General features: G+C 28.0%; 1 protein-coding gene across 1 annotated transcript in view; it reads left to right on the top strand.

Moving 5' to 3' along the window:
- LOC123293899 (pleckstrin homology-like domain family B member 1) overlaps positions 1–14537 on the top strand; it is a 53706-nt gene that overhangs the window by 17759 nt on the left and 21410 nt on the right. Inside the window, exons 2-5 of the mRNA XM_044874889.1 lie at positions 1340–1522; positions 6247–6420; positions 10711–11729; positions 12367–12512. Of these exons, the coding sequence (XP_044730824.1) occupies positions 1342–1522; positions 6247–6420; positions 10711–11729; positions 12367–12512 (1520 nt within the window). The 5' untranslated portion in view covers positions 1340–1341. The remainder of the gene's footprint in view (positions 1–1339; positions 1523–6246; positions 6421–10710; positions 11730–12366; positions 12513–14537) is intronic.

The following is a 14537-nucleotide window of genomic DNA, read 5'->3' as shown; positions in this document are numbered from 1 at the left end:
ACCATATGTGTCGATAGTGATACGTTAGTACATACATTTTTTTTATGAAATAATCATTTTTTATCTTCCTTGTTGTCTCAAGAGAGATTTAATTCGGTTATTGATAAAATTCATATACGTTTTCAATAGTATTGTGCTTTTCATATAAATTGAACATAGTAACTTAGAGTTGGTTGGCCTTGATTTTTCAAAGTGCGTAAAATCATATCTCAAACGCAGATCTGTTGAGGTAGTCAACTAGAATGTAGACAATAGTGGAGGAATCCTCCTTCTATGCCGAAACATAATGGTTTTTCGCTACTTAAAAACTTCGCTCACTTACACAGATTCTCGAAAATAAACTAGAGAGTGCAAAGCGACATGTAGATTGAGATTGTGTCAAAAAGCTGTCTTTTGGTGGTACCAACTTCTCAGCTCGACCTTCCGCCTTTTTAAATATCATGGTTTTTGACTTTGCACACACAGTCTTACAAATCATGAAAAAAGAAGAATCTCATTGAAATCATCCTATGAAAAGAAGAACTTATTGAGAAGAAAATATGACCTTTGGGGCGAGGTCTTACTTTTAAGGTTAACAGCTTTTGCACAAAAAGGAGCTGTGTCATAGTAAATAAATTCTTTTTAAACCATTAGCCAATTTATTAGAAAAACGTTATAAAAATTATTTTATAGCAATATACGCTGCACACGCCGACCTAATACCGTTAAATTTTTTTAGTTTGATAAATAATCCATTTTAATGCTTGATGAAAATTGGTGCATAATATAATTAGATCATGATTCGATATAAAACGATTATAACCCATCGCTTAACCTGTATACACGAATCTGGCTCACATAGTCGGAATATCCTGTTTCAAACTCCTCTCAAATCGATTCCGGTGCTGTCTTTATTCATCATAAACTTCCATATTCAGCCTTCATTCAATATTCAGCCTTCAAATCGGTCAACATTCTTTATAGCCTAATTGAGTAAACCTTCTTTTAGGAACGTCAGAAATTTAAAGAAGCCAGTTTATTTACCATTTTTATGTAAAAAAATACGCTGAATACGATGGTGACAAAAAACAAATTTGTAAACCCTGTTTTTTAGCGGAAATTTTTATTGTTATGAGGTTTTTCGACTTTTTAAGGAAAACGGAGCTCGGGACAAAAAAATTTAAGAACTAAAAGTTTTCTCCTCAAGAAAAGCTCGTATGGATATTTTATTTTGATTAAAATTTTGTGTTTTGCTCATAGAATACACAGTTTTTTAGGCTTGAATTTTCAAATTTATTTTTTTGCAATTTACTTTCGATTTAACATCAAGTTATTAAGTACATGTTTTTTTTAATTACAGAAATGTCATCGGGTCAAATAGAAACAACTGCGATAAATTCCGTAGAAGTAGGTACTAGTCTAGCACCTTTAGCGGTACAAGAAACTGGTGGTGCTTTAAAGGTGCATACAGATACACCACATTTGGTGTCATTAGGTGGTGGTCGTCTTAGTACAGCAGTCACATTGCATCCATTACCTTCTGGTAAGTTTTACACTTTCTTTATTCATTGGAAAATTGTTTGTTGTCTTACATGAAGGCAGAGGTAAAGTTTTCATTAAATGGGCGTTGCACAGCTCCGGTCCAAAAGCTTGTTGTAAAAAAGATTAAAAATAACAATGCTACATTCATGCAAACGTTCCCTTTTTAACGAACAAAAATTATCAGGTTTAAGTTTTTTTTACTGAATGTATTTTATGAATTTTAAATTAGCACCTACTAGCAATAAAAAATTAAAGCCTGCATTTCATTTGAATTCAAAAGATGATATGATTTAACTAAAACTATTTTGAATACGATATATTAATTAATAAACAATGCCTGGGAGAAAGCAGTAAAATATTTTAGGACTTTTTCTGAACCGCTTCCGTAACAAATATTAACTACGCGATGGCTACACTTTTCTTAACTTCTCATCGCTTTCCGCGAGTCATATTTAGAAGTTGTAGAATTTATGCGTCATTACAAGGTAATGCCATTTACATAATCTCTGGAGAGGTAGTATATGATACGAATCATCATCAGAAAGTTCATTGTATTGTTGTGGTTCTTCTTTGTGTGTAGGTATACAAAGTCAAATATAGACCAACAACACACGTCATATAATTAGTAAAATAATGTGCATGCATATGTATTAAAAAGGTATTACATGTACACCATCGATCAACGATACTGAAACAATCTTGTATCCGTTTCGAATCGAATAGTATAATTTCATTCGAACTTCGAATCAAATCAAATAATTCAATTTTTCAAAAATTTTCTATTATTTTTCAAATTAAATACTTTTTACTCCGAATGGCGATGGCTATGTGTTTGACCCATATCTATGTAGGTATGTTCATCTGTTCTCACCTAGCTTCTAAACTACTTATCATAATTGGACAAATGAGGTATCGTTAGAACCGCCTTGATCGCCCGCTGGTTATAGGCTTTTCACGTCAAAATTACATTGATTATGGCTCCCTCTAGGGGATATAAAGTTATGATCGAAAAACAAATTTCGATTTAAAATACATTCTATATATCTTTAAATTATAATCAAAAACTTTAGGTCTGAAATTTCAAAAATTCATAAGCACATATTTAGCCCATTAAATCGATGGTAAATTCAGGTTCACGAGTGCTTTTTATAGTTTCATGTTGTGATCAAAAACTAAAATTTTTCATTCAAATTCATACCTAATTTGTTTTTTATAAATCAGTTGAATTTTTCGATCATTGGAGCGTACAACGATATTACTAAGAATATAAAAATAATGTTTGGTGCACAGAGTTGTTTATATTTACTAGACATTCTGGTGGTAATGTGTGTGGTTTACTTTGTGATATAATTTCAGTGTATTCTGTTTTTATCTAAATAAATCTGTTTCTACTTCCATATTTACAAATACTACATACAATTTAATGGAAGTTATAAACTTATTATACACTTGACTCCGCATAGTCGTGACCTTTATATAATATGTATTAGGGTGTCTGCTTTCGATACTCTATAAAATTCCAACTTATAGGTTTTCGACTACACGGCTTATTGAATGCCAGAGTTTTAGTTTTTACGTGCACCCTTTACAAAAGATATGCAGAGATAGAAAAACGCGACGTTCTCCCCGTGAAGCCCCTTTTCTTCTTCTTCTTCCCATCCAAAGCTCGTACTAAAGCTTAACAAAAGTTATATTTCCCATTTACAGTCTGCTGCATTGGTTTGTTTGTAAAATCCTATCCTATAGCATTTAAGCTTTCATCAAGACTTTAATTTTATTCGGATTATCCCCACGTTTCTAACGAAACCCCACTGGTAGAAATCGGTTAAGTTGTTTTGGATCCACAGGGTAATAACGTGATAAGCATTACCGAGCCTCACGTCCACAATATTCTTCATTTTTCTAAGGAATTTCGACTGAAAGAACTTTCTTTTGATGTATATGTAAGGACAGGCCAAGAAAATTGTTTATTGTTTTGTAAATATTGCGGCTAACGGCCGCTATAATGATACTTTTGTAACCACTTTACAAAGTCTTATAGCCACTTTACTACGTCACTATACGGTTCTAACGATATCATAGTTGTTGAAATCAGTTCAGGCGTTTGATCTACAGTTGAACAACTAAAAGGTCAGATACAAAAATGTAAAACCCATATATCCTCCGTTCATTGGATAAAAATTGAAGTTCATTGTTATCACAGAAAGCTTAGTACCTACTTTAAAAGAAAACCTCCCTCAAAGAGTGGCAATTTTTTCAGCTTCATATAAGAATATGCGCTACTCATTTCTACTTGGCCAATTTTTACAACAATTAATATGAAAGTCGTTTGAGTTTATGTCTGATGCATTTTTCTGTACATAACAACATTCGTTTAATATTATTCACTTTAGTAAAATTATTTAATTTATTTAAATGTCGGTATATATTCTCTTATACAGATTGTTATTGTAATGTATATATTTATATATAGCCCAAAGCGGGGACGTAAACTTTTTTTTCGCAAAACGAAAATAAATTTATTATCATGCAACCGACAGATACATCTATCAAAATTGATATACCATTCGACGAAATTTAGTATGAACTTCAAAATTATAGGTTACAAAAGAAATAAATCATGATTTGGACGGTGTATCCATAATTGGTTTGCAAATTCTGGTATTTCATCATAATAAAACTGTCAAAAATTTGTTTCCTTATGTACCTATATACACTACTACATAGATGCATATCGGGAAGTTTTGCTTTGTTATATAATAATTCGTCACAATGGACAAAGAAAGAAAGTAGTGAACTGCGTTCGTCATGGATGGAATTCCTTTAAACACAATGGATGTCCTATTTGGATAATTTTAACTCACGTTTACTTCAAGGAATAATAGTTGAAACTTAGACGATAGTCAACAACGCGGCATGTTTTTCATTCCTCTGACATGTAAATGAGAATTTCAGAGACGGATGACGATCATTCTGGTTTTTTTTTGGGTGTCGAGACTTTTAAATTCAGTTTTTTTATATTCATGAATACCCATTTCTTTTAAAAACTGATTTTAAGATTATGAAGTTTTTATATATACTGGACCTGTACTTAAAAAGCACTGTAAACTATATCTACACAAAATTGCAAATAATTCCAATATACACTACATTAAATTATGCACACATTAAATAAATGTATCCATTTTGAATTTACTATTAATGAAATTTTAAATATATTTTTTTTAAATTTTATTTCCAAATGGAAGTATTTAAATTATTTTAAACATAAAACTTATTCTTTATTTTGTTTCTGTAATATAAGAACCTTTATAACGTTAAAAAATGCAATTTTTTATTTACACTCAAAATAAAAATAAAAATTTGTTTAAAGAATCAACTTAACCAGAGACGGTAAATAAAAAAGAAATACGATAGTAAAAAATCACTATAAAAATACTTAAAATTGTATTCAAATGTTGTTTAATAAATACTATATGAAAATTTAAATCACCTTTTGTAAAAAAAAAAAAAACATGATTTATGATTTTAATATATTTAGAATAATTTCCCCAGCATATACAAATTCTTAGAGAATGCCAAGTTTATAAACACACACGTTTTAGTCTAACACGTGCTGTAGGGACACTTGGTTTACTTCCACGTATAGATTTAAGCAAATTAGGGTTCCTCACCCTGCCTATAAGTCGAATATTTTATTTTTACTTTAAAGAACTTTATTATGATTAATGGAAATTTTTGTTTTTTCAATAAATAAACTTAAAATTAATGTAGAATGTAGATTGTTTTCATATATTTAATGACACAGGAAAAGATTTTTTACGAAACTTGTAATTATTAATTATTGAACGAATTGACGTAATTACTTTTATTACTATTATTAATAATAATTTATTACAATTAAATTGAAATTAATAACATATTAACTATTAGTAATTAAATTTTATTTACTTTTTTCAATTTTATTTTTTATTAAAATATGATATAATATTTGTATTTTGATCAAGACCTAAATAACAAAATAATAAGACACAAAAAAATTGTTTTACTTACGAATGACTTAATTTTTCTTTAGGTGCGAAAATCTTCATTGATATTGATATCGAAATAGAGCTTTCTAAAAAGTATTGAAAATCTTGAACGAAAATAAGAGTACTTATTTGTTTAAAAAATTTTGTTCATAAAATATAAACATAAACACCTTTTAAAATAAATCTGGTGGGAGCGCAAATAAATGCATAGATAGTTAGACTGATATAGACAAAATATGAGTCCATGAGAGGAATAAAGATATGCTAAAACTTTTGATTTGCATTTTTGAACCGATTACAAGATTTTCCAGTTAACAAGGAACGTTTTTGTATAACAAGGTACACAGTTTAATTAACTGGTTCCATCTTTTAATTCTGCTTTAAAATAACTTATTTAACTTAAAAACAATTAAATTGAACTATTTATTTTCGTAAAAGCACTAAGAAAGCTGGCAATTTCCGAATATATTCTTAAACTTTCTAGAATGTTGACTCATTTCATTCTAAGCTTCTTAATAAGGATACAATAAACAACGTACAGGCATTGGCGTGGGTATATCAGTAATAAAATGCAAATCTTTATTACTTTATTAGTTTTTAATAATCATAGTTAAATATTTAGATTTAATAAAACAAAAAAGTTTTAATTTTTTTTCATTTATTATTTTTTTAATGTTTTTTCATTTATTTACAGGTCGTGTTACAGTTGGTTCTGGTAATAATGTGGACATCCCTGTACATGGCACTGGTGTGGAATCAATACATTGTCATATTGAGAATGTAAATGGTGTTGTTACATTGTATCCAGTATCACAAACAATTACAATTGATGGCTTAAATGTTGTATCACCAACACGATTGGCTCAAGGTATATACCCGTATAGTGGAATCAGATGATAATTATTATAAATTAATATGATAAATAAAATACTTATGTATGTCTGTTATCAGTAATCGTAATATTTGTCACGTATGTTCTTTACCTCTATATCCGAATTACAACTTTATAATATAGCTGACCCGGCGAACTTCGTACCGCCTAACAGTCGATTCTTTTTTTTAAATACTTATTCTGCTATTCTGGACACCGTGTCAGCTAGATAAAAAAAGAAAAAAGAAAGTTAATAAGTCAACAATTACATTATGTCAAAAAATAAAAATTATAAAACACTTAAAATTCAAATTTGTAGCTTTTAGATTTAGTACCTAATATTATTGATGCACAGCAAAGAGACGTTTACATTTCAATTGACATTTTACCACAGACAATTTACAATTTGTTTTTGAGTAATGTTACAATAGTATTGTATATTGATAAATATTGACATTAATATTTATATAATTACTAAGTTTCAAAGCTCTAACTCGATTAGAATAAGTCAAAAACTTGATTGCCAGATAGACGGAAAACAAAAGATATCATCTCCATTTGTAAGGAACTAAATTCCCTTATTGTCAAATAATTTTTATCCATCAATCAAATATTATATTTTCTATATAGAGAAAGTTTTTCATGTGTACATAGAAGTTATGTGACGTTTTCACACCGGGCTTTATTAACGTCAACAAAATTATCATTCTAATAATTTTACAACATCTTACAAAATATTTACTTAGTTTTATTATCTGAATACAAAGAAGGTTAAATAAAACATGGCCATGGTAGTAATTTGGATTTCTTAAGTATTTGAATTTGTCCTAACGTTGCGTATAACATATTTCTTCAGAAATATGGTAAAAATCTATTTAAAAAAGTTTAAATGAGTGTAATTTTCTACAAAATAATTGACGCTTTAAATGATACAATGGCGTGTAAAGTATAAAGACAATTGCGGTCCCACAATTTTTTTTTTATAACTTAAAAATCTACAACTTAAGAGATCGCTGAGAAACTCTTCGTTTCAGACTTTAATTAGAACCAAATGTCTTATTTGCTTGGAGTAAAGTAAAAAGTAACAAGTATTGATAGATGTAATAGCATCGTACTAGCTGACACATATTTTTCTTATCTAAATTAATTAGAATTTATACTTAATGCAAATTTTGCTATAAAATAGCTGTACAAGGATTGGTAAAGTCGTATTTACGATATTAAATATACGCTTTACTGCTTTACATAGGATAGGTATTAATTTATTCAACTGTGAAAAAAAATATTTTTATCAAATTGTAAACATATTATCGAATAACAAAAAGCGAGAGTTTATTTTAGTAAAATAAATAACAACTTGTTCAATTTGGCTCGTTCAGTACCAACTTATAAGTTCCAGCTTTATTCTAAAAGGTAAAAAATAATTTTCCCCTAAGTCATTTATATATGACTGTGCGTAAGGACAAGGATAGCATTGATTACAACACTGAATGAATGTAGGGTTTCTGTTCGAGAATTATCGAGAAATTTATCTTTATCCACAGCATAAAAATATTTGAAGACATCTTAATATAGATATTATTTATTTTATTTATTATAAAAAAAATCATATATATTAATTAAAATAAAAGTTATCTTAATACGTCTTAATTAATGAATCATAAATTGATGTGTTTACAATGTGAACAATTAAATAAATAAATAAATTATGGACTAGCCAATCACAAATCTAGAATTTGTAGAATGCATTAAAAAATAATTTGCTATATATTCACTACCAATTAGAAAGGGTTACTTCAAAAAAAAGTGTTAGTTTATCTTCTTTTTTTTTGTAACGAAGTCCTTAACTGTTTTTTTTTTTAATTTTCACCGACTTGTTTTGGAAAGATCTATGAAAACATATCATCCATCCACCGTTTTCCCATGAGACCAATGTTAAATATGCCTGCTTTTGAAGTCATTTATTTATTTAAATAATCGAGCAGCCCTCCTTAAAGTTTTCAAAATTGATTTAGACTTAGTCCAACTTCATATAAAAAAAACAAGCCTTTTATCAAAAATTGTCCTGGTGCTCGTACATCCTCCATAAGACGAAATAACGTATCGATAAAAATATTTCAATAATTTTTAAGGAAAACCTCCATAATTTGTATAACGCCCGAGTAACCTCCTTAACTTAATTTTCTTCAGTATTGGAAGATCCATGAATAATCGTTATTATATTTTACATCCCTCTCAATTACAGAGTATAATAAGTATTATTATTTGTCTATTGACTGTACCCTGCGGTACTGTCTGAGTAAAATTAGTATGTTATGTATTTTATATAATTCCGTAATCAGATTTGCATTCATAAAAAAATATAAAATGAATATTATTAATTAAGGGCTACAAACATGCTTTTTTGAGAAACATTTATGCTGAATTTGTTGGATTGTGTGTGAAAGTGAAAGATCTAAAATAACAATTGTTATCCTTACTTATTAAATGATTAATTACTGGAGCGAATCATATATTATGAGGAATATAATAAATGTATTAATTAGCTTAACATACATTTCAAATAAAAAATTTAATATTTATTTTATTGAATTTTTAATTATGTGATAAGATGAATGAACCCTCTACATTTTACAAATTTGATAGCGTCATTTAAACATTATCTGTGGTTGGAACTATCAGACTTTGAGTACGCAAAAATCGGTAGCAACTATAATTTGATGATTTCGTCCAAATGAACAATTTTTAATCCATTCTTAGGTTGACTTTAACTTTTAATAAGATAGCTCGTTAAGTTTAATGTGTATATATTATAAATACCTGGATGACCGAGCTTTGCTCGATATTTTTTTAGTTAAAAAGACACAAATTTAATCACTAATGTAAGAACCATTTAAAATGTCTCTACACTAATGCCAATTTGAATGTCCCGCTAATGTACTTTATTCCGTTAACTACAATAAACTCCAATAGATGTCAAGAAGAGCCGTATTTTGCAGTTTGTTTCAGTTTTTCCTGAAAACACGGATAACGAAATTTTCTAAAAATAAAACCTAGCTAGATCGATTTTTCGCCTCAAAAACTCCCTGCATATTAATTTTCATGAAAATCGTTGGAGCCGTTATACAATAATTGCTCGTTTAAATACATAAGATTTATAAGAGTTATATTCCAAGGCTTTGTTTAGGCAAGAATAGACTTAAGATAGACTTCGATTAATTTTTGTAATATAATTTTTAAAATTTTCTAGCATTATTCCCGATATTCTTGAAAAATTTGAAAATTTTCAAAATATTATCTCACTGCTAGAATCTCACCAATTTTTGTATTTTCAATACCGATCGGTGTACTTTTTCTACACAATTTTATTTTTTACAATAATTTAATTTTAAATTTTAACATAATCAATAAATATGATAAGAATAATATTTTATTTTAATAATATATCAAAATGTGAACAATTTTATTATTAAAATCAGTTATTTAATTATTTTAGAAATTCTGTTTTATTATTATTTAATATTAAATTTAAAGTTTTTTTGAAAAAAGAATTAATTCGAATTTAAAACATGTAAGTTTCCAATATATACTTTTCATATAGAGAGAGATGTTTTCAAAAAGATAGCCACTAAGTTTTATTTTGTATAACTTTATCTTGAAAAATAGTTTTATTAAAAAAAGTAATTTTTCTCTTTTTTCTATTAAGTTTTTATGTTTTTGCAAATCCAATGCCAATCCAATATTGCTGATAAATTTATTTAAATTGTTTGAACGCTTTGTACTTTGTACAATTAAATACCTATAATTGAAACATTAAGTATTCGAATAATTTAAAAATTGATTATATATTCATAATATATTCAAAATATCAAAAATTGATTATATATTCAAAATATCAAAAGAAGAACCAAAATAATTGCACAGTTATTAAGCGTCAGGGCAATTTTTGATAAAAGGATTGATTTTTTTTATATGTATTTTATATGTAGCACTAAGTCTAAATCAATTCTGAAAATTTTAAGGAGGGGGGGGGGTCTCGATTATTTAAATAAATAAATGACTTCAAAAGTAGGCATATTTTAACATGGGGCAAATAAAACAAAACTGAGGCAGATATCGAAAAATTGTATTCTTATTTTTCGTCTACATTCATGAAGTTATAACAAAATTCATCATGAGAGTTGAAAACGAGGTACAAATAATTTCAACAACAAGTCTAAACTTGCCTTGGCGCTCGTACTACCTAAATACGTTTTATTCAAATATTCATATATATTTTCTTTTCAGGTGTAATAATAACAATTGGTCGCTCAAATTATATGCGATTTAATCATCCAGCCGAAGCAAAATTAATGAAATCAGTATTACCAAATCAACGTATATCTATGGGACCAATACAATTTTATCCAACCAACAATTCATCTCCAACAAATAATAGCACAAACAACGATACAACAAATAGTAAAAAACCACCAGTTGCACCAAAGAAAAGTCCGCGTGAATCGTGGGAATCATCAATACCCCCCGAAGAGAATACAATATTAAGTAAAGTATCAAAATTTGAATTATTTGCATCACAGCATATAAAAAAGTCACAACTATCGCCAAAAGTTTTCCCAGCTGATTTAGTAACAGTAAATACACCAGCCAAGGATGTTTTAGGACGTAATGCACCAACAAATTTACATAATTTAACAAAAAATTTACAAAACTCTGCTGTTAATTATACAGAAAATACAACATATGAAAAATTAAATCCAAAAAGTGTTCAGATCCATGAAAATGGATGTATACCAAAATTAAAGAATAATACTTATGCGAATGTAACAATTAATAATTCATCATCATCCACACCACGATACGATGACGAGACGTCATCAATAATGTCACAGAGTATGTACAATATGCCATCGAATAATTGTTTTACAACAATGCAACAACGAAATGTCTATGGTTCAAATCCAAATCTAACAGATAATACAAAATCACAATTGAATAATTCGATTTATAATAATAATCATAATCATAATAATAATATTAAATTAACAACGCCATCACCAAGTTTTAATCGGAATCCCTCGTATCGAAATGTGACACCAATAACATCAACAAAACATTTTAATGATGATGTTGCTAATGATATGCTTGCGAAACGGAAAAGTGGATCATTAAGCGAACTCAGCAAAGTAATTATTAGAGATAATAATACTATTGTAAATATTCCTACAAATAGTATTGAAGATTTAACACAAACACAACGAATTGGTCATGATAGTGGGCATGAATTTAATAAAAGTAATCATCAAGTAAGTTTTTTTTTTGTTAATTATTTTTTTTATTGATGAAAGGATTTGAAAACATTTACTTAATCCGCCAGCACTCGCGTTATGAGCAGAATGCTCGATTTAAAACATAAATAACTTTTATTTTTCAAATGGTATATGTGGTTGAACCTTTTCTATTTTCATATAATTTTATTTATTTTCAAATTATGAATTTTTCAACTTATCTACTGTTTAAAAAAAAATTTCAAATCTTTCAGAAGTTGTGAGAATTTCTCTCATCACGAGAGCAAAGGTGTAAGCAAAAAATATTAACTTCTTCGGGCCTGTTCGTGTACTTTCGTTACTTTAATATTACGAATAAAAATGTAAAACTAGACTTAATACCATGACAAAATTAGAAAGTGGTAAAAAAACGATGAAGTAATAAGCTTTTAAAGATTGTTGCCCATCTCTCTTTAAATCGGACTTGATATCTCACAATGACGTCACTAATCTATATCTACCTCTTTGTTCAATAACGAATTATAACGTTCATATTTTGCGTACTTCTAAAGATTTTCACAAGAAAAAACAACTTCACTTTTTGACCGTTCAATGAGAGAATTCTTCACCTGAAGTGATTTAGTCAACATGCCTATATTATATATTATTTTTATAGTCACACCATAATGAACGAGTACGTGATCAAGAAATAGAGAAAGCTGAACATGCACGACTTGAAGAAATTTTAAACATGTGCGCCGAATACGAGAAACAAGCTCAATGTGAAAGAATTACTACAAAATCTGTTCCAACTCCGAATCGGTTAGTACAAAGATTTAAAAATTTTATTTTATTTTAAAAATTCAAAATTATTTTAGAGCTTTTGCGTAAAAAAATTTTTTTTAAACCTTTCTAACTAGGCTTAATATTTAAAAGGTTTTTCTCCGAAATTTTATTTTTAAACATTGATAATGTTATTTTAACAATATTATTAAACTTTTCTTTAATCAGTTATTGCTAATAAAATAAAAGGATTATACAGCATATTTTAGGGTTCATTACCAAAAACGAACATACTTTTCCCTAATTGACAATTCAACTCAAATTCCATTTGATTATTCTTCCCCGTAGGCAATAGCATCATAATAACAATACATTTATAAAATTTTTCCAATTAATATTGGTATTAAATACATAGATCTTTATACTGTAATTCCCTGCGCACAATCAGAAATCAATTATTGAACTATAAGATACGAAATCTAAATTAACATTTTCTTTACGTATTTATATTTTGATATAATCTTGACATTAATCATTATGTTTTACTATCGAAAGTGACTAGCGTTTACTTACTTTAAGATTTAAGGAGTATGTTTAAACAATTGTAACAACATTCATGGATGAATTATAAACGGCAGGTATGCCCATGTTCTAATTTAACGTCTCGTACCTATGAAGTCCACAGAATCTCCTTCAATCGCGTTTGTCGCTGTTTTATCAATTTTATTTTAATTATAAAATTGATAAAAACAATTTATAATAACATTAGTCATAAAAATTTTTTATTATTATTTGCTATAAATAAATTTAAGAAAATGTGCGATAAAATTTACAATACGCTATTTTATTAGTACATTTTTATAAACAATACGTGAGTTATTGAAAGAAAATTGATTTTTTAAAAATATTTAATTAATTTTACTATTAAACGAAATGGTAAGTTTTCAAATATTCTTATGAATTTTCAATTATAAAAAAAATATTTGCTCACCGAGTTATAACCCGGCATTATCAATTTCTTTCTCTCCCATGTACCGGCACTTCACGATTTTGTATTCTCTGTAGCTATATTAAGTTTGGATGTTTACATTATTTAACACAATAAAAAATTAATATATCCACTGGACACGCCTGGCTACCTCCTCCCTTGCCACGAAACTTTGTATCCTAAAATGTCCTGCCCCCTCACCCTTCAAATCAAATTAAAAATAGCTAAATTTGAAAATTTTTACTATGCTCCGATCATTTTGTCTTCAAATAAATGTCTTCATAGACAGAACATATGAAAATATTCATAGGTTTTCACTTAAACCCCAAAATATGTCAATTTCAGCAAACTTTATCAACGAAATTTTTACTAAGGATAATAAGTTTTCTATTTCTTAAGAATTATTTTACTCAAAAGATATTAATTTTTTACGTGTGAACTAAGATTTGCCTTTTATCAAAGCAAAGAAAAAATATATATGTAATTTTCATTATTTCAATATTTACATAACCACATGATAAATTTTTTTTACCTCTGTATGCAAAATCAATATTTTATTACAATAGATCGTTTTGAAATCTTTTCATGTCAAAAGTACCATTTTTTAGTACTGGTCGCTGAATTTCCCGATAATGTCATTTTAAGCTATGAGACGTTTTTTGTCGACAGCTTTACAATAATTAGCAATTGGATGATTTCATCGATGATAATCTTGTGTATTAAATTCAATAGCCATTTGGGTTGTATTAGCATTATCACACCTTAGAACATAGATAGAATATCCTCATTTCCGCTGTTATTGGAAGTTATATTAAAGCAGCAGAGCAATTATTGAATGTTAAGCTAATCGTTTCTTGTAAATTTGTTAAACATTTTCAAAATTACAATTTTTGTCGCGTTAAAAAAATATTTAGATTTGTAACTTAGGAGCAGTATACACTAGTTCATAAACCATTCAAAAACCTACCTAAGGGCTCTGCCAGCAATGCTCATCTCTTTAAACCTTCACTTGTATTTGCAGCTTTTTGAAAAGCTCATTATTTGCTCTCGAAGAGAGAGCCCTCGTTTTATGAGAA

Source organism: Chrysoperla carnea, chromosome 2 (genome assembly GCF_905475395.1).
Source record: "Chrysoperla carnea chromosome 2, inChrCarn1.1, whole genome shotgun sequence".
NCBI classification, from domain to species: Eukaryota; Metazoa; Arthropoda; class Insecta; order Neuroptera; family Chrysopidae; genus Chrysoperla; species Chrysoperla carnea.
The sequence above is the reverse complement of the archived record's forward strand: the minus strand, read 5'-3'. Positions and strand labels throughout refer to the sequence as shown.